Source organism: Suillus clintonianus, assembly GCF_016758775.1.
Source record: "Suillus clintonianus strain FC179 chromosome Unknown DEU56scaffold_137, whole genome shotgun sequence".
In the NCBI taxonomy this organism is placed as follows: Eukaryota; Fungi; Basidiomycota; class Agaricomycetes; order Boletales; family Suillaceae; genus Suillus; species Suillus clintonianus.
In genome coordinates, this window is record NW_024539361.1 from 51270 (window position 1) to 68629 (window position 17360).

The following is a 17360-nucleotide window of genomic DNA, read 5'->3' on the forward strand; positions in this document are numbered from 1 at the left end:
TTCCACTGCAATTGGGTTTTGTATGGTCTGACTAGGGGATGCGGTGCTGTGATGGCTTATATAAGTGGTCCCAACCCGCGCGCAAGAAGCCAGCGGTCAAACGCAGTCACCGTGTTCTTCTGCTTCTCACCTCTCTTCTTTGCCTGGGCTTCATTCTCATCACAGTACTCATTATACGCCTTTTTGTTCTTTAACGCTCCTTGTAATTGTTGATTTTCATCCCGGCTAGCGCGCAGGCTTGCCCTCGTCTTCAGTCCGAATAATCTGACCGCTCACAGCCCAGCAACATTCATGTCGTCCCAAAACCCGGTATGCATCTTTTCCTCTGTCCGAATACTGGTTCGCAAGTCTTACATTCCGGCGCCTTGTTTGCCTCGCGTAGATTCGCAGAAAACTGGTCATCGTCGGTGACGGCACGTAACCACAGTCCTTTGTTTCTGGGCATGTCCGGCTGAACTCGGGCTACCACTCACAGGTGCTTGTGGGAAGACCTCCCTACTGTGTTCTTTTGCTCTGGGAGAATTTCCAAAGGAATATGTGAGTCCCTACACTCCGCTGTGGCATGCGTCTCCTGAGCGCAACTAACCTCATTCTCAAGCAACCGAGTAAGCTCTCTTTGGAGACGCACGTTGTCCGGCATTCACTTACCCATTGACACCTCAGCTATATTTGAGAACTACGTCGCAGAAATCAGGCTAGACGGTAAACCTGTGCAATTGGCGCTTTGGGATACTGCGTTTGTGTCTTCTTTTCTTGCACTAGACTTCTCTTGTATCTGACTGATTGTGCGCAGAGGTCAAGAAGAGTATGAAGTAAGATATTGGTATCTCATCACCGGGTCTTTCCTCTTGCTTATCACTCCCTGCTTCAGCGTTTACGACCACTGTCCTACTCCAAGTCACATGTTATTTTAATTGCTTTTGCTATCGACACCCCAGATTCTTTGGATAACGTATCTGTAAAAGTAGGTTTATATCGACACGTTTTCTTGGCGCATGTCGATCCCTGATCCGTCCTGCTTAGTGGATCGAAGAAGTTCGGAGCATATGTGGCCCAACCATCCCAATTCTACTCGTTGGGTGTAAAGCCGACCTGCGTCCATTCCCCAATTCTCCTGATATTGGCAACTTCGTCTCGCGTGCTGAGGCTGAACGCGTGGCATCTATGATCGGTGCGCGCGCTTACAAGGAGTGCTCTGCCCTCAAGATTGAGGGTGTAGATGACGTTTTCGAGGCTGCCACTCGGGCAAGCATGCTCATGAGAGAAGGCGTGCCTTCCTCTGCTCATCATAGAAGGAAGAGCAGTGGGCGTAGTGGGGAAGCGTCCAACGGGGACTCGACTGGCGGCAGCTGGAAGTGCTGCGTTGTCTGCTGATGACTGCATTTACCCGCGTTCATTTCGGGCTCATACATAGCTCTCTTCGGATGGACCTTATGGACTAGCTTCAGCTCTTGCACATACGTGATGTGTCGCATGGTTCTAGCTTTGATTTCGATCTGGAGCTAACTTGTTCACGTCGCCCCCACCTTCTGAATCCCCCAAGTAGTCTGCTAATATCACAGGATCTCATTTGTTTGATTTTTGTTCAATGCATAGCATACTTTTTCTTTTTCGTTCGTTCGGCGTTTGTCCTATACGCTATGTCAAAGCTAAGTCTTGGACTAGGTTCATGTTTGGACTTCGGATCGTATGTAGCATCTTACATATGCGATATCTGCAGGCTGGCGAAGCTGGATAAATTAGTCAAATAGAAGCTAAGTGATGTGAAGTTGTACGCATAGATCGGTCACACCTTAAACGTTCATATATAACTTATTTGTACAAATAATGCATCAAGAGGGTAATTGTCGCAAGGCCCGGTGCTTGTACTACTATCAAGAACACACACACGCCGGTGGGTGTCGGGAGAAGAGCTCTCTGATGCGTCCCGTAGCGAGATCGTATACCCACCCGTGGACAGAGACTTTCTTCGCACCCGGGTTTGCCCACGCAGTGACAATTGGCTCCGACTTGCAAATATTGTCAACCTGCTTAACGATGTTGGCTTCAACGACCTTGTCAACTGCCTCACTCTCAGATAATTCAGAAAGGTCGAGGGTTCGAACGAGTTGGGTGAGGGGAGTCAACCAGCGCGTGAGTGGGTCGGGACTGGGCAAGTCGGGGTGGGCGGCAGCAGCTATGGCGGCTTTGGCACCTCCACAGACGCTGTGACCGACGAGGACAACTGTTGAAAGCGTATGCCCGTTAGAGGGACGATCGAAGCATTATTATGACGGTCACAAGAGACTGACCGTGCTCGACGCCGACCTCCTTGACAGCATAGCCTAGAACGGAGTGAGCGTTGTCGTCGAAGATGTGGAATTGGCTGCATGGATAGTGAGTATGGGGTACTCTCAGAGTTCAATGAATGGTTGATACGTACTTGGCGATGTTTGTGTGTGCAAAGATAGTACCAGGCATGGACGCTGTGACGACAGAGGCCGGCACTCGCGAGTCAGAGCAGCCAATCCAAAGGACCTAAATGACAGTAAGAAAATGTGGCTAACAACAGTGGGGCGTGCGACGAGGCACGGGGCGCACCTTGGGCTTCTGGGGCATTGTAGCCGAGTCCTCAAAGAAATCGGGATAGTCTTTGATTATGCTTTGCGCCCACTCCTCATTGGCGTTGAGCAAGTCCTGTGTGGCATTGAGATGGGACATTCTGTGGAGGATTGAGAGACGAAGAGCAGGGTGATGAGTCTTCGTAGGACAGTAGGACTACAGACGTACATATATAGCCCCTAAGATTAGGCTTCTATCTGGATAAGTTGCACAGTAAGTGCATGACCATACATACTAGTAGTTGCGCACTGGAGTCTCCATTTCCGCTTTGTTTTGAAATCAAACATTGAAGATGGACAAGTAGAGCAAGATAATGCGGGTGAATGTAGTCATATAAGGCGACTTGATTCCCTCAACGCTCAAAGTTCTATGTAGCTATACTTAAAAAGGTGGTCAACGCTCACTGATTTACGTCCCACCATGACTAAAAGACTCACACATTCTTTCAACGTTCCAAGAATCTATCCAGTTTTCCTCGAACAGGTACTCGCCGACTACTTATTTACGCCCCATCGTGTCGATTAGGGGGCTTTCGGGTTTTTAGCGTGGCTGGGGAGAAGAGAGCTGAGGAAGAAAAAGCCAGACAATTCCCTAAACTCTATGAAACTATCCTCAAACAGCTGTACAGGTGGTCAGCGCCTACTGATTTTATCAAGGTGACTAAAAGCTTACACAAATGATGTAACCCCCTGGCCATTAATAGACGTCGGTGACGCCCGCATGTAAAGTGTGACGCTCAAGTATATAAAGCAATGTCCCCCTAAAATTGATGCGGCACTGCGAGATATATATTTCTTTCACCTATAACAGACTATCTTCAGCACGAGCAAGCTGTGGATGAACTGTAGTATACCTAAATGCAGGATGTGGAGTAAATTACAGATATCCAAGTCCTCGCGCTGTCGGATCCCGATTAGATCCATCCGGGTGTCTATCAATTCGAAGAAATAGATATGAGCGCTAGAGATTGACACCACTTTAGCGTCAGATGTCGTTCAAGATCCGAATTCAAGGACCAAATAGAATCACCCCCTGCTTTCGAAGTAGGACTTCTTAGGATCACCAGTCTCGATCCGAGTGGCTGGAGCTGGCGATGAACTGTAGAAGTTCTAATTGATCGTTCAAGTGGGGCGCTGGAACCATCATTACCTCGGGGTCTGTCACACTCCAAGCATCCCCGAGTTTCGTTGGCCCATCACAGCAAGTCACGAAAGAGGGGGTGTAACTTGAAAATTTGACATTGCATATTCTATAGCTTGGAGTTGAAGCTGCATGCATAATCTAAAAATAAGGTATACAACACCCTTGAGTGTACAGCCATTTTAGAAGGAACCTAGCAAAGAATGCATCGAAAAATGGGAATTTGTCGCAAAAGCTTGGAATTGGTGCTGCCGGTGCAGGTATAGATAAACGGATAGGTCATAAACTGTTCTCGTCACGCTTGAGCTCCCCGGCGGACGAGCTGATTGATGCGTCCCTCGGCGAGGTCGTACACCCATCCGTACACAACGACTTTCTTCGCATTCGGGTCTGCCCACGCGGTGGTGATCGGCTCCGACTTGCAGATATTGTCAACCTGCATGATGACGTTGGCATCGACGACCTTGTTCAACGCCTCACTCGCAGAGCATGCGGAGAGGTCGAGGGATTGAACGCGTGCGATGAGGGGGCCTAGCCAGCGCGTGAGTGGGGTGTCGGATTTGGATGCGCCAGGGTTAGTAGCTGCCTCCTTGGCTGCTGTCAGGCAAGCAGCAGCACCTCCGCAGTGGGTGTGACCAACGAGGACGACTGTTGATGATGTATACCCGTTAGAGGGAGAATCTACGCCTTATCGAGCGAAAGTGAGAAACTCGCCGTGTTCGACGCCGACTACTTTAACAGCATAAGTGAGGACAGAGAGCGCGCTGTCATCGTGAAGGTGGAATTGACTGCGTGGGCGGTTATGAGTAACGTGGCCTCAGAGTTTAATGATTATTGTTGATACGTACTTGGCGATGTTTCTGTGCACAAAGATATCGCCAGGCTTAGAGGCCGTGATGACTGATTCCGGTACTCGCGAGTCAGAGCAGCCAATCCAAAGGACCTGAAATGACCTGTGGTTAAATCGGAGGGGCGTGCGATGGGCATACCTTGGGGCTTTGGCCGGTGGCCGACTGAGTGAAAAAATCGGGCGCGTCTTTGATTACGCTCTGTGCCCACTCCTGATTGGCGTTGAGCAGGGTGTGAATGGGCTCGTGTGACATACTGCGGATGAGTGGGAGACGAAGAGGCAGGGTGAAGACTGGTGAAGAGGGTGGTTGACTGTTGGACCACAGCTTTGGTAATACGGTAAGGATAGACTTGTGTATATCTTGACGACGTTTGATTGACACTGATATGCGCGATAAAGCTAGACAATCATCGGGCTCAGACGGAGAAACGACAAGGAAAGATAAGTTCCGCAAGTAATTTATAGTCTACTGATTTAAGTCTACTGATGTATGCTAGCTTTGGCACTGCTGTGCTTTATAACTACGCGATCTGATCCCGTTGTCACGTTGACTCACGGGTCGGTCAATCTCCAATGGTCTCCGAAACGACCGAAGCTCGTCCAGCAAGCGGATTCCTTCCAACAATTCCAGCAACTTTCATATGTGATGGATAAGAGCTATCATATGGTCATCATCATTCTTCCTCCTGCATGCTTAGAGCCCGTCTTGAGGGATGCCGGCAAACGTGCGAACAGCTTCTCGCTTGGCATCGGTGTCTCCTTTGATAGGCAGACCATAAGCCTTGAGAATAGCCTCGTAGCGCTCCTCTAAATGACACCACACAATCAGTGGACCATTCCAAACTCAAGAAACAAACTGCACTGACTTGTAATATGCTCAAACTCTCCCCTAGTAGCAGGGAAGCCCGGTGGCGGCTTGCCATCGTTTGCAACGGGCCCCTTAAGTCCCATTTTCAAAACTGTACACCGAGAGTTATTCAGTCGAGCAGGAAGTCGTTGTTGACTGTGATAGAAAGAAAGGTATGTCAGCCTCCATATTGTTCATCTAGAGCTCTAACGTACTCAAGCTCCACGACCTTCTTGAGTGCCTCGACCTTCTTCTCCAACTCTTCCAACGCAGGTCCCTTATCCGTGTTCAACTCCGTAAACTGCTCTTTCAAAGCAGCAAACTCAGATGCGAGGCGATCTTGTGTGCTCTCAATCGATGCGAGTTTCGACTTGAGGAATGCAAACTCAGCCGCCATGTCATTGCCGCTGAATGCTGTGGAAGGAACGAGCGCGAGTGCTTGTGATGCAGCTGCTATCTGGTCTGCCATCGCTGAGAATGATGCGGAGAGACGGTGTGGCCATAGTGGCGCGTTCAAACTTGCGTAGTCAAAGCTTGGGCTTGCCAGCGAGACATCGATAGTCGGCGCCGATGACGTCGGGCGGGACTCTCCTGAATAATGACCGTTTGGCGACTGAGGATCCCTGTTAAACATGGTGGTGAATGATCGATTCTGACAGTGCCAAAGGCTGAGTTGTTCGAGGATTTATGGCAGGAAAAGAGGCACTGGGCTGAGCAGCGGGAAGTGCCAAGCTCACGGACACGGGAACATGAGATTGTAAATGTTATCCGTTTGGTCGAATTCTCATATAATGTGCGAGAATTTTTCTGTCGATGGGACTGGGGGGCTGGAAGGATGCATGCCTATTGGACATGCCATGCCAACGGATGTGAACTGGCTATGTACCGTGAGCGAAGGCGTACCATATACGCAAGTCTGATCAGGCTAGTGGTGCTCGGCAACGCGCTGCTGCGCACCCGGTGTGCGAATCTGTGAAACTACGAACAGAGAGCCGGGAACAAAATTGTGTTGTTCCACACGGCGATTATCAGACGTGGACTCTGGCGGAGCCGGTTATCGCATGCAACTGTAACATGTAACTACTACCGACAGGATCATAGACGGTATCAAGAATTCCTGGAGTCTGGAGAGTTGGTTAATTTGTCATCAGTTTCCCAGATTCATTAGACCTGCATCGTACGTTGTACCGTGTAAACAAGTTGGAATCTATGCAATTGTGCACAGCTCAGCGCCCAGAGTTGCTCAGCGGCCCTCGGCCACCATGCCCCATTCTTCGAGCCAGCTCTCAAAGTAACCTGCCACTTTCTGATGACCCTGAATAGTGGGGTGTAAATTGCTAGGCATACAAGTTACTTCATGTCGCTCCACTCTGAGAATTGAAATGCTCACGACGGGTAAACATCGCTGTAATCGATTCATCCCGTTGCGTTCACCAGGTATACGTTCTTATCTCCAAGTCCTTGCCTAATGGATCGACAAGATTAGCATATCGTGTAAGATGTGTGAATTTGAAATGGCACCGCCAAGCACCCACTGGTGATTTACGACCTGCTGGTAGGTACCAACATAGTAAGGCGAGGGAGGACCTTCGGGGTTAGGCCAGCCCCACTAAGTCAATCCAGGGTGTTAACATAAGAATACGAGAACGGAAATCTATCATACCGGCAGAATGATAAACAGGGGCTGCACAGGGTAGATAATGCGGATATTTTCCAGGAAGTTTATGTAGGTCTTGTGAACAACACAACGGCAGTAAGTACGAGAAGAAGAAGAACACAAGGTAAGAACCTGATAGAACGCAGACGCCGTAATGTTATTTCCGCTGTCGTTAGCGCTAACCGGAGCCGCATCAAGATCAGCGTCATTACTAGCGGCCACGTTGCAAGGAAGAGGTAGCAAAGATCTAGATTGGGACTCACCCAATCATGCATACAACATGTGTTGCAGCGGGATAGTCTCGTTTGAAGTTCCAGGGGGTTGTGTAGTTGTGCAAGGGGTCTGTTATCTTCCGTAAGATTTGCGTAAGATTGATTCGAGAAGATCCGATTTACCATAGTAGTACTGAGTATCTTCTGTCTTCAAGGTCACCGCAAGCTTATAAGAGTAGCTCAAAGAAGACAAAGGGAAAGACTAAACTTGGAAGAATTGAAATGACATTCCGTGAATGTTTCCGTACGAGTCGATATCCTACGGGACTGGTCATCAGGGTGCACCGATCAGAGCAAATGGGTGCAATATAGACTGACCGAGAGGGCGATTCCAGGCTGAGCCTGAATGTTATGTTCACCTCTGAAGTACTCAGATACGAGGAAAGGCCAGGCTTGGTCGACGCCCAAAGGAAGGTATTGGCCCTTTTTTTCAAGGTAAACGAACGTTAAACGTGCACACCCCAGATACTTACAGCAGACAGTGAGTCTCCAATGAACTGGAAAGCAATATGAGAAGGTCTATACGGCAGAAGATTCGCACCCTAAATGACCGAGGTATGGTTAACAACGGGTTACTCCCTCCAATTTTGACGGGCTTACCGCATTGAGCTCGATGCTCTCGAGGTTCATGTGGTTGTCTTGCCATCCCACCGAGTTGATCCTCACCACTGCGTCCGATGCATAGGTGAGGTCGCCCAAAGGGATGACATTGGCCCCTTGTGTGGCGTTGAAGCCTGTAAAATTCCCGTAGTTTATTGACACACCCAACAAAACGGGGTTGGATGTGTAGGGGCCGAGGTTCAATGTCAAGTTGGAGAGGTTCTGCACGTTTATCTTGAAGCCAGAGCTAGTCCTACGAATCGCGCATTAAGTTGAACCACAATCACTGAGAAGACGAACTCAAAACGTACCACCAAGTCTCTGGTTCATCATCCCACCGTCCATTGTAATAAATCAGCGGGTCGTCATAGCGTACCACGACGCTCCCAGCTTCGGTCAATTGTGACTGCACCTGCGCGCAAAGCAGAAAGAGCGCAGCCTTGACTGCGCACAACAATGAAGTGATAAATTGTGCCATTGTGGAGGACGACGCGTAAGGACCGCCATTGCGTCTTTATACAAATATTGCATTCTGCCTTCCGAGGTTATCCCCTCACCTCGTGCTTCAAAGTCACGAGTGGGTGCTTCCACACCGAATATACCCCGCGTCCTCTCGATGGGGTGTAGGAGGTGGCAGTACGGCCACCGACAGTCGAACTAGGAGTTGTCGGTGAACATTACAACGCATAGAAATAGAATACTGATCCAGGCGATAGGGGAAGAACATAGTTCAATGCCCTTTGCTGTGTCGAGTGTTGGACCGTATGGAAATCAATTTGGTCGACGAATTTGGAGTAACGGAATCGCAATCGAAGAAAGCTACGGTCGAGCTAGTGCTGGTCAGATTGGTTCAGTGAGTTGCTCGTTCGGCTGTGCGCTCTATTCAGTTGCCTCAAGTTTCAACTCGATAATAGTGGTGAGCGCTCGCGGACTTTAGGATATTCAATCTTCAACTTGCCAACTATATTTGCCATACATTGATCCTGGGTTGGACCCGTGCCAGCTGGCGGCCAATGACAGTGTCGTGGAAGTAATTCACAAGTGTAACCATGGGTATCAGACATATTGGGTGATGGGTATTTTGGCAGTTGATTCGAAAGTGGTAAAACGATAGGCCCCTGACGCCGCCCACACAATCGGGTATATGTCTACACATCGGCCTAAGCAACGTCAGCAGTACACCGAATTGGAGCGCGGCTGATGTCCGAGTATTTCTGGCCAAATCTAATTTGTTCGTCCCGTTGTGTTTCATACGAGTTCGGGAAAGCATCAGTTGACTTGTCCTGCATCTTGAGGTGAGGGCCATCCACATCAGTTAGATGGAATACTCGGTGACTCACGCTACAACATATTTGTGTGAGGTCCGCAAGCCAAGTTTATGGCTTGCAGGGATGAGATCGAGTATCCGGGGGCGCTGCTGAGGGGGCGTGCTATAATGGGTCATCTGCGGTGTGTGGTGGAGCGCAGATACTGGATGCCAATCGTCACTTGTACGAGCCTTGAAGGAAGGTCGTGAATAACCAGATGAGTGCTCACTGGCAGTTGCCAGTCATTGAACGTGATAGAAATCACGGCAAGCACCTCCTTGGCCGTTATCTCGGTTTCGCATCTCTCTTTATCTGAGATGTAGGAAGTCAACTACATCAAAGTCAATGCTTGCAAGCAGCTAATCGATCGTCAGTACACGGAACAGTAAGAACGAACAGGCAACTTACGGCCGATTCTAGTTGGTGACAAGCTCCCTTGCTCGTCAACGAGGTTTCTGATTCTGGGGTAGACAGAGAATGGACTTGACGAGCTCTGAAGGAAATTTAAACAGTTCTTGATCCGCGGAGCATCCTGGGTATTTCCAACACTGGAGTTCGAGAACAAGGGGTGATGATGGCAGTTCTCAGGGCGTTGAAGTATTGTTGGCAGTGTTGAATTGGTCTGTTAAATTGTTCAGACTCGAATAGCTACCGATTACATAAATGTAAATTCGCGGACCTCGAAATAACGGCTGCTTTCGCAACCGCGGGACCGCGATTGCTCTGTAGTATGACGGGTAGACCACGGTCCACGGACGTGTGAACGTTATACATTAATGTCCGCTCAGGGCAAGCTCAGGGCGCCTCAGCTGCAGGCCCTGACAACAATATTACTGGGAACAACTTGAAACATGATCAATGTCAGTTTAGGTACGAACAACATATGGTCATTGGCTCGGTCGGCGGTGGGTGCTCGCAGCTCGCTCTAAATCTCTACAGGATTCTAGTCTGACGCCATCAAATATTATGATGCGGACGACAAACATGGAAGGAATCTATCGTCTCGTCAATTAAACGAGTTCTTCAGCTGCTCCGACTCGACTCAACTGAATTGCCAAAGCTTGATTTGGCCTCTTTGTTTTTTCACGCCGCAGTGTAGTTATGACACCGAGGTCGCGTCAGAGAAGTACCTTTTTTTACTTACTGCACGAATCATTAACAATGATCCACGTATTATCGTTGTGATGCAATTCTGTGCCAACAGTAGTATCCGCGTCTCGCCGTGACCGAAAATTGCTAGCCAGCATTACCCTTCAAATGGAGCTGGTGAAGGTATCCACCCCCTTGTAGTACATCCCACATTGCCACCATGACTTCAAGAGGCATTCCGCTTGACGCCGCTGCAATAATGTCAACAGTATTAGAAGGCATTTTATACGGCGAGTACAATGGATTCGTCTTTCACATGCCTGCTAAGCCATAGTTCTTCAGGGTTCTCCGTCCTCATGTTTATAGGTACCATCTGGGCCCTGACCTACAAGCGTCGCGTGAAGGACGTCAATCGCCTAATCGCTGCAGTAACTATTATGTTGTTGATATTGAGTACTGCGGTTAGCTTTTTGCCTCTTACTTTTTGTGTCATCTGCTGAAGTCCCCCAAGCACATGATTGTAGATATCATTCGTCTCGAGGATGGATTGGTGAAGTACCGCGACACGTTCCCGGACGGACCCGCGGCGTTCTTCGCAGATGTGTCCCAGGAAACTTATGTGGTCAAGAATGCGATATACATATTGCACACTCTGCTCGGAGATGGGGTTGTGGTGCGTCCATTTCTCTGTCTGCCAACTTGAAACCTTTTGGCTTATATAAATGTATTTTGACCAAAGATATATCGCTGTTACGTTGTTTGGCAATCCGTTTGGATCATCATCCTGCCAAGTTTGCTGTGGTGCTGTAGCGCATGTATGTTTACAATCATGCTCGGAAAGTCGTGTGCTCTGACGTTGTCTTGAAGTCACTGGGTTTTCTGCAGTCTACAGTGTTTCGCAAGCCACTAGCAATGCCGGAAACATCTTCACAAAGGCAACTGGACAAACTTTCTTTGCCTTGACACTTTCTACCAATTTAATTAGTTCAGGTGAGCACGCTTCTATGTCAGCACGATGCCATGCCAACATGGTTCACAGGATTACTGGCATATCGCATCTGGAAGATCGAACGTAATATCTCTGCAGTGCGCACCTCAAACAGAACTTTGACGCCCATATTGCGCGTGCTTGTGGATGCCGCTATTTTATACTCTGTGGTGCTCTTCCCTACACTTGTCTGTTTCATCCTTTCGAACAATGGGCAGTATGTTATGCTGGACATGGTAATTCCACCGTTAACACCTGTGATCGAGGATTACTGAGCTTCGATCATCTAGCTCATGCCGATCATCTCGATTGCCTTCTACATGGTGCTCATTCGCGTCGCGATCAGTAAAAACGCTCACGAATTCCCCTCGACAACTTTCCCCAGTGGGACAATCAGTGAAACAGCACGAGAAGACTCGCAGCAACATCCTATGAAGCCTTTGCGCGTCCACATATCCCATTTTACGCAGATGAGCGATACCACGACGCACGACATAGGGACTAATGAAGACCTATCATCGACATGCAAGGTGGAAGAGCCATCTTGCGCCGTGTAACCTGTTGCAATATTTTTCGCTGCTTTTCAGTTTTGACATTATTATAGGTTAGTGGGCAGGATTTCACAATCATGTTCAACAACTTAGTACTTGGAGTCACGTTGTCTTCCATGCTAAAATGTAGTAGGAAAGGACAATATTTATTTATATGTGCGCTGAATCGGACAAGATTTACACCCACAGCTTTCTCGACCTACGTTAATTTTTTTTGAACAATCCCATCTATTATGATTTCAGACCTACAACCTATGTAGACACATGGGACATATCTAACACCGAAATGCCGCGCGTAAACGCACCTGAGAAATACGATAGAAGTGGGTGGGTGTGATCCCATAGTCCGGCTGTTGTGACAAGGCAAGACATCGACTAGGAGGTCAGAGAATGTTATTGCACGCTACGGAGCTACGGACTAGTCACTTGCGCTCGAAGTGTGCTACAAACGATATCCTCAAATAAGCTGTGTTGATCATGAGTAGCAAATATCAAGTAACGTCTTGAATCTCCACACAATTCAAGGTTCGGATGAAGCAGTATATGTAATAGCTCTCACATTAGTCCATTCTCCGTTCTCGAACAGAAACATCGAGGGATCCGAGAGTAATAGCGCCCCAGTCTTGCCATCAAGCCTCAAAACCCACGTCGGGGAGCGGCAGCCTTATGTTTACCTTGACGTATACTCTGTCTATGCGCCGGTTCTATCATCGTCCCAAACCGCCCGATTAACTGCTGCCCTGTTCACCTCCTCAAGGTTTCTTAATGTTGGGTGGCATGCTGAAGTTAATTCCAGGTTCATCATAGGAGTGGTACGCGAGGGAAAATAGAAGGACCGAGTGCAACGGAATGGGCCAGGAACGGAGGAGCACTGACGTCGGGCCCGAAGCTGGAGGATGGAGAGGTTTCATTCCAATATAAAGATCAGAGATTGACTTACTATATAAAGTTTAGCGCCCACGCAAACGAGCGTCTAAGTTCTTTTGCAGAGACTGAGACGTGAGTTTCTATACCTTACTTTTAGTTTAAACATACGCTAACGCGACGTCGTGGACACGTACCTTTAAGGTAGACGTTTCGTTAATATAGAGCTCTTTTGCAGAGACTGAGACACACGTACCTTCAAGATTTCACTCGCGCTCTACCTCTGAATCTCAGACCACAACACTCCCAGATTCGGTCGACTGTGACCGCGCACAACAATGAAGTGGTAAACTGTGCCATTGTCGAGGACGACACTTGAGCATCGCCATCACAACTTTACACAAACATTGGATTATGTCTTCCGATGTTCTCCCCCGCCTCGTGCTTCAAGTCACGAGTGGGTGCTTCCACACCGAATGTATTCCACGTCCTTTCGATGGAAACGTAGGAGGCGGTAGTACGGATACCGACAAGTCAGACTAGGAACTGTCAGTGCTGAATGCTACGACACATAGATGACCCGGGAGATTGGGGAAGATCACGGTTCAATGTTCTATGCTGGTGCCGAGCATTGGACCACATAGAAATCAATCCGGACGAGTTTGGAGCAACGGTATCGCGATCGAAGGAAGCTATGAGTTCCCCGTTCGGCTGTGCTGCACTCTACCCAGTCGCCTCGAGTTTCAACTTGATAATAGTGGTGAGCGCTCGTGGACTTCAACTGTCAAAACCTATATTTGCCATACATAGACCCTGGGTTGGGCCTGTAATTTGCGGCCAATGGCAGTGTCGTGGAAGTAGTTCACAGTGTTCATGGGTATCAGACAGGTTCGGAAGCGGTAAGGCCCTTGGGGCCGCCGCACAACCGGGTCAATGTCTACACATCAGCCACAGTAACACTGATGTCCGAGCATTTTTTGCGTGTAATCAAATTTAATTTCTTCGTCCTGTAGTGTTTCATCCGAGTTTGGGAAAGCCCATCAGTGGATCTACAGGTGACGCCCATCCAGTGTCCACATCAATTAGATGGAATGCTTGGTGACTCACGCTACAGCACACTTCTGTGAGGTCCGAAAGCTAAGTGTATGGCTCGGCGACGATCGCAGGGATGAAATCGAATACCCGGAAGTACTGCTACAAGGGCATTCTATAATGGGTCATCTGTGGTGCGTGGCGGAGGCAGATACTGGATGCAGTTTGTCACTTGTGAGAGCGACCTCGCTGTGGCTTTGAAGGTAGTAAATGACCAGGTGTGGGCTCATTGGCAGTTTCCAGTCAGTGAACAAGAAAGAAATCATGGCAAGCACCTCCTTGACTGTTCTCTCGGTTTCGCATCTCTCTCTATGTGAGACGTAGGAAGGTTGCAAGATCAAAGTGAGTGCTTGTAAGCGGGTCATCAGCAGTCCGTACATAAGTGGTAAGCACGAACAGGCAATCTACAGGCAATTTTCAATTCTAGTTGGTGACAAGTTTCCGTGCTCTTCTACAAGGTTTTTGAGTGCGGGGTTACGGTAGACGGAAAATGGACTTCAGCCCTGAAGGTGATTGGACTTCCAGTTCTTGATCCGCGGAGCATCCTGGGTATTACCATCACTGGAGTAGCAAGGAGTGATGGTAGTCTCAGGGCATGCAAGTGCTGTCCGTTATGGTTGAATTGGCCTGTTAAACCGTGACGATCGGACTCGATGGGTGCTAAATGTAGGGTTCGCGGACTTCGAAATAACAGTTGCTTCGCGACCGCGGGACCGTAATTGCCCTATGCATGACGGAACACTGGTAGATCACGGTCCACTGCCTTCCACTGCGGACGTGTGAAAGATGTGTACAGGGCATCTCGACAGGCCCTCTCTTGCCCTGTTGGGCCTTGACAACAATCTCAATGGGAATGACTTGGAACATGATACCGAGCCTCATCTTTGTTTGGGTACCAACAACCTATGATCATTATTGGCTCGGTCGATGGTGTCAGTGGGCGCTCGCTTTAAGTTTTGACTCTGGTCTGAGGCCAGAGTCGTTGCTATGATGCGGCTCAGCAGAAGGTAGATGCTGCACTCATTCTGTTAAACAACGTCAACTCACGAATTCGTATTACTAGACATGGAAGGAATGGTCAATTCACTTGAATTCAGTAGGTTCGAACTTCCTTTGGTTGCTCGACTCAACTGTTTAACATATAATTGCTAAAACTTGACTTGCCTTCTTTGTTTTCGGGTCACAGTGTATTTATGACACCGTGGTCCCGCATCAGAGGAGTGCCTTTTTGCTCTGCAGGAATCACTTAGAGTAACCCACGCATAACATTGTTGTGATGCAAGTCTGTGCTAACAGTATCCGTGAACGCGTGTCTTTCGCCGTGACCGAAAATTGCTAGCAGCATCACCCCTAAAGTTCAGACGTATACATGGAGCTGATGAAGGTATCCACCCCCTTGTACATCCCCACATTGCCGTCATGACTTCAAGAGGCATCTCGCTCGATGTGGCTGCAATAATGTCAACAGTGCTGGAAGGCATTTTATACGGCGAGTACAATGGATTCGTCTCTCACATGCCTACTAAGCTATAGTTCTTCAGGGTTCTCCGTCCTCATGTTTATAGGCACCATCTGGGCCCTGACCTACAAGCGTCGCGTGAAGGACGTCAATCGCCTAATCGCTGCAGTAGCCATTATGTTGTTGATACTAAGTACTGCGGTTAGCTTCTTTCCTGTTATATTCTGTATCGTCTTCTGAAGTCCCTCAAGCACATGATCGTAGACATTATCCGTCTTGAGGATGGATTGGTGAAGTATCGTGACACGTTCCCAGACGGGCCCGCGGCGTTCTTCGCAGATGTGTCCCAGATAACTTATGTGGTCAAAAATGCGATATACATATTGCACACTCTGCTCGGAGATGGAGTTGTGGTGCGTCCATTTCTCTGTCTGCCAGCTTGAAACCTTTTTGGCTTATAGAAATGTATTTCGACCAAAGATATATCGCTGTTACGTTGTTTGGCAATCCGTTCGGATCATCATCCTGCCAAGTTTGCTGTGGGGCTGTAGCGCATGTATGTTTACAATCATGCTCGGAAAGTCGTGTGCTCTAACGTTGTCTTGAAGTCACTGGGTTTTCTGCAGTCTACAGTGTTTCGCAAGCCACTAGCAATGCCGGAAACATCTTCACAAAGGCAACTGGACAAACTTTCTTTGCCTTGACACTTTCTACCAATCTAATTAGCTCAGGTGAGCACGCTTCTATGTCAGCACGATGTCGAGGTCCCCATACTAACCTGGCATACAGGATTACTGGCATATCGCATCTGGAAGATGGAACGTAACATCTCTTCAGTGCGCACCTCAAACAGAACTTTGACGCCCATATTGCGCGTGCTTGTGGATGCCGCTATTTTATACTCTGTGGTGCTCTTCCCTACACTTGTCTGTTTCATCCTTTCGAACAATGGGCAGTATGTCATGCTAGACATGGTGATTCCACCGTTAACACCTGTTATCGAGGATTACTGAACTTCGATTATCTAGCTCATGCCGATCATCTCGATTGCCTTCTACATGGTGCTCATTCGTGTCGCAATCAATAAAAACGCTCACAATCTCCTCTCGACAACTTTCCACAGTGGGACGACCAGTGAAACAGCACGAGAAGACTCACAGCAACATCCTATGAAACCTTTGCAGGTCCACATATCCCAATTTACGCAGAGTGATGATACCGTGACGCATGACGTAGGGCTTGAAGACCTATCATCGACCTGCGGGGTGGTAACAGTGGAAGAGCCTTCTGGCGCTGTGTAATATGTTGCAATATCTATCGTCGCTTTTCGTGTTTGGGACATAATGCTACTAGTGGGCAGGAGTTTCACAATCATATCTACAATACACCGACAATTTAGTCATTGCAAGATTTGTGTGTGCACTGTACGCACGCTGAATCGGACAACACACAAATAGTCGAACAGAGATCCCAATCAAAAGGAACTGCGGGTCCAGTACTTATCACGCACGAATGGGTCAAATATTAGTCGACAACAAATGTTATTTTGAGTGCATGCGGCATGTCCCGGGACCGCTTAGTCACGGCACTGTCAATTTTTCTAGATATCCTGACTTAGTAGCGCCCTACTATCATGCATATCTCCGGTGTCAAGTCTCGACGGGTACCTGCATCCGCGATAAGGGTATCTGACTGCTACGAACAACATATTGGAAACATCATCAGGCGGCTTACATATCTGTGCTTTTTCCAATCGATTCCCTGACTCTAGCTTTATTGACGCGTCTGCAACATGGAGAAGTTACTATCATATGTGTATATGATTTAATGCGGTCTCTAGCCACCATAATAACAGTGCGTTTGGCACATATTTCAAGCATATTCACGCGTCACACTAGGTGTGCTTTCTCCGAGTCCATCTAGACCTGGGGGTTGGGTCTTGTCTTGTGCACCGTACATAGACTCTATGAAGTCGCGTGCCTAGCCTTGTTGGGCATCATAGGTTGGAAGGCTCATAATCACTGTGGATGCTCGTCATGCGGC

General features: G+C 48.4%; 9 protein-coding genes across 9 annotated transcripts; 4 read left to right on the forward strand and 5 right to left on the reverse strand.

The window, feature by feature from the left end:
* Window positions 1–43: 43 nt before the first annotated feature.
* On the forward strand, window positions 44–1601 carry DEU56DRAFT_121800 (ras family-domain-containing protein). The gene is made up of 9 exons (XM_041344646.1): window positions 44–164; window positions 230–309; window positions 383–413; window positions 476–537; window positions 599–605; window positions 664–736; window positions 794–812; window positions 872–964; window positions 1024–1601. Exons 2-9 carry the CDS (start codon window positions 292–294, stop codon window positions 1372–1374), a joined length of 654 nt encoding a protein of 217 aa, XP_041202486.1. The 5' UTR covers window positions 44–164; window positions 230–291; the 3' UTR covers window positions 1375–1601.
* A 173-nt stretch (window positions 1602–1774) lies between these two features.
* On the reverse strand, window positions 1775–2632 carry DEU56DRAFT_836351 (carbonic anhydrase). The gene is made up of 4 exons (XM_041354798.1): window positions 2581–2632; window positions 2423–2517; window positions 2292–2365; window positions 1775–2224 (listed from the first exon to the last, which is right to left on the reverse strand). Exons 1-4 carry the CDS (start codon window positions 2596–2598, stop codon window positions 1875–1877), a joined length of 537 nt encoding a protein of 178 aa, XP_041202487.1. The 5' UTR covers window positions 2599–2632; the 3' UTR covers window positions 1775–1874.
* Window positions 2633–3813: 1181 nt separating this feature from the next.
* Window positions 3814–5034, reverse strand: DEU56DRAFT_836355 (carbonic anhydrase). The gene is made up of 4 exons (XM_041354799.1): window positions 4731–5034; window positions 4590–4684; window positions 4456–4529; window positions 3814–4389 (listed from the first exon to the last, which is right to left on the reverse strand). Exons 1-4 carry the CDS (start codon window positions 4842–4844, stop codon window positions 4037–4039), a joined length of 636 nt encoding a protein of 211 aa, XP_041202488.1. The 5' UTR covers window positions 4845–5034; the 3' UTR covers window positions 3814–4036.
* On the forward strand, window positions 5014–5676 carry DEU56DRAFT_836359 (uncharacterized protein). Its single transcript, XM_041354800.1, has one exon. The coding sequence runs from the start codon at window positions 5082–5084 to the stop codon at window positions 5400–5402; it is 321 nt and encodes a 106-aa protein (XP_041202490.1). The 5' UTR covers window positions 5014–5081; the 3' UTR covers window positions 5403–5676.
* DEU56DRAFT_836360 (uncharacterized protein) lies at window positions 5014–6523 on the reverse strand. Its single transcript, XM_041354801.1, has 2 exons — window positions 5654–6523; window positions 5014–5594 (listed from the first exon to the last, which is right to left on the reverse strand). Exons 1-2 carry the CDS (start codon window positions 6070–6072, stop codon window positions 5417–5419), a joined length of 597 nt encoding a protein of 198 aa, XP_041202489.1. The 5' UTR covers window positions 6073–6523; the 3' UTR covers window positions 5014–5416.
* A 158-nt stretch (window positions 6524–6681) lies between these two features.
* Window positions 6682–8445, reverse strand: DEU56DRAFT_873935 (uncharacterized protein; the record flags this gene model as incomplete). Its single annotated transcript, XM_041355903.1, has 11 exons — window positions 6682–6775; window positions 6829–6843; window positions 6974–7047; window positions 7102–7227; window positions 7373–7437; window positions 7491–7515; window positions 7576–7626; window positions 7686–7790; window positions 7841–7909; window positions 7968–8220; window positions 8279–8445. 11 exons carry the CDS (start codon window positions 8443–8445, stop codon window positions 6682–6684), a joined length of 1044 nt encoding a protein of 347 aa, XP_041202491.1.
* A 483-nt stretch (window positions 8446–8928) lies between these two features.
* Window positions 8929–10048, reverse strand: DEU56DRAFT_760992 (uncharacterized protein; the record flags this gene model as incomplete). Its single annotated transcript, XM_041350488.1, has 5 exons — window positions 8929–9115; window positions 9308–9465; window positions 9504–9605; window positions 9683–9767; window positions 9954–10048. The coding sequence occupies 5 exons, from the start codon at window positions 10046–10048 to the stop codon at window positions 8929–8931; spliced, it is 627 nt and encodes a 208-aa protein (XP_041202492.1).
* A 66-nt stretch (window positions 10049–10114) lies between these two features.
* Window positions 10115–12186, forward strand: DEU56DRAFT_122402 (uncharacterized protein). Its single transcript, XM_041344648.1, has 7 exons — window positions 10115–10653; window positions 10706–10824; window positions 10875–11036; window positions 11103–11178; window positions 11231–11353; window positions 11403–11587; window positions 11642–12186. Exons 1-7 carry the CDS (start codon window positions 10584–10586, stop codon window positions 11906–11908), a joined length of 1002 nt encoding a protein of 333 aa, XP_041202493.1. The 5' UTR covers window positions 10115–10583; the 3' UTR covers window positions 11909–12186.
* Window positions 12187–15356: 3170 nt separating this feature from the next.
* On the forward strand, window positions 15357–16778 carry DEU56DRAFT_928932 (uncharacterized protein; the record flags this gene model as incomplete). The annotated part of the gene is made up of 6 exons (XM_041358657.1): window positions 15357–15518; window positions 15569–15730; window positions 15798–15873; window positions 15926–16048; window positions 16107–16291; window positions 16346–16778. 6 exons carry the CDS (start codon window positions 15357–15359, stop codon window positions 16616–16618), a joined length of 981 nt encoding a protein of 326 aa, XP_041202494.1. The 3' UTR covers window positions 16619–16778.
* Between the last annotated feature and the right edge of the window lie 582 nt (window positions 16779–17360).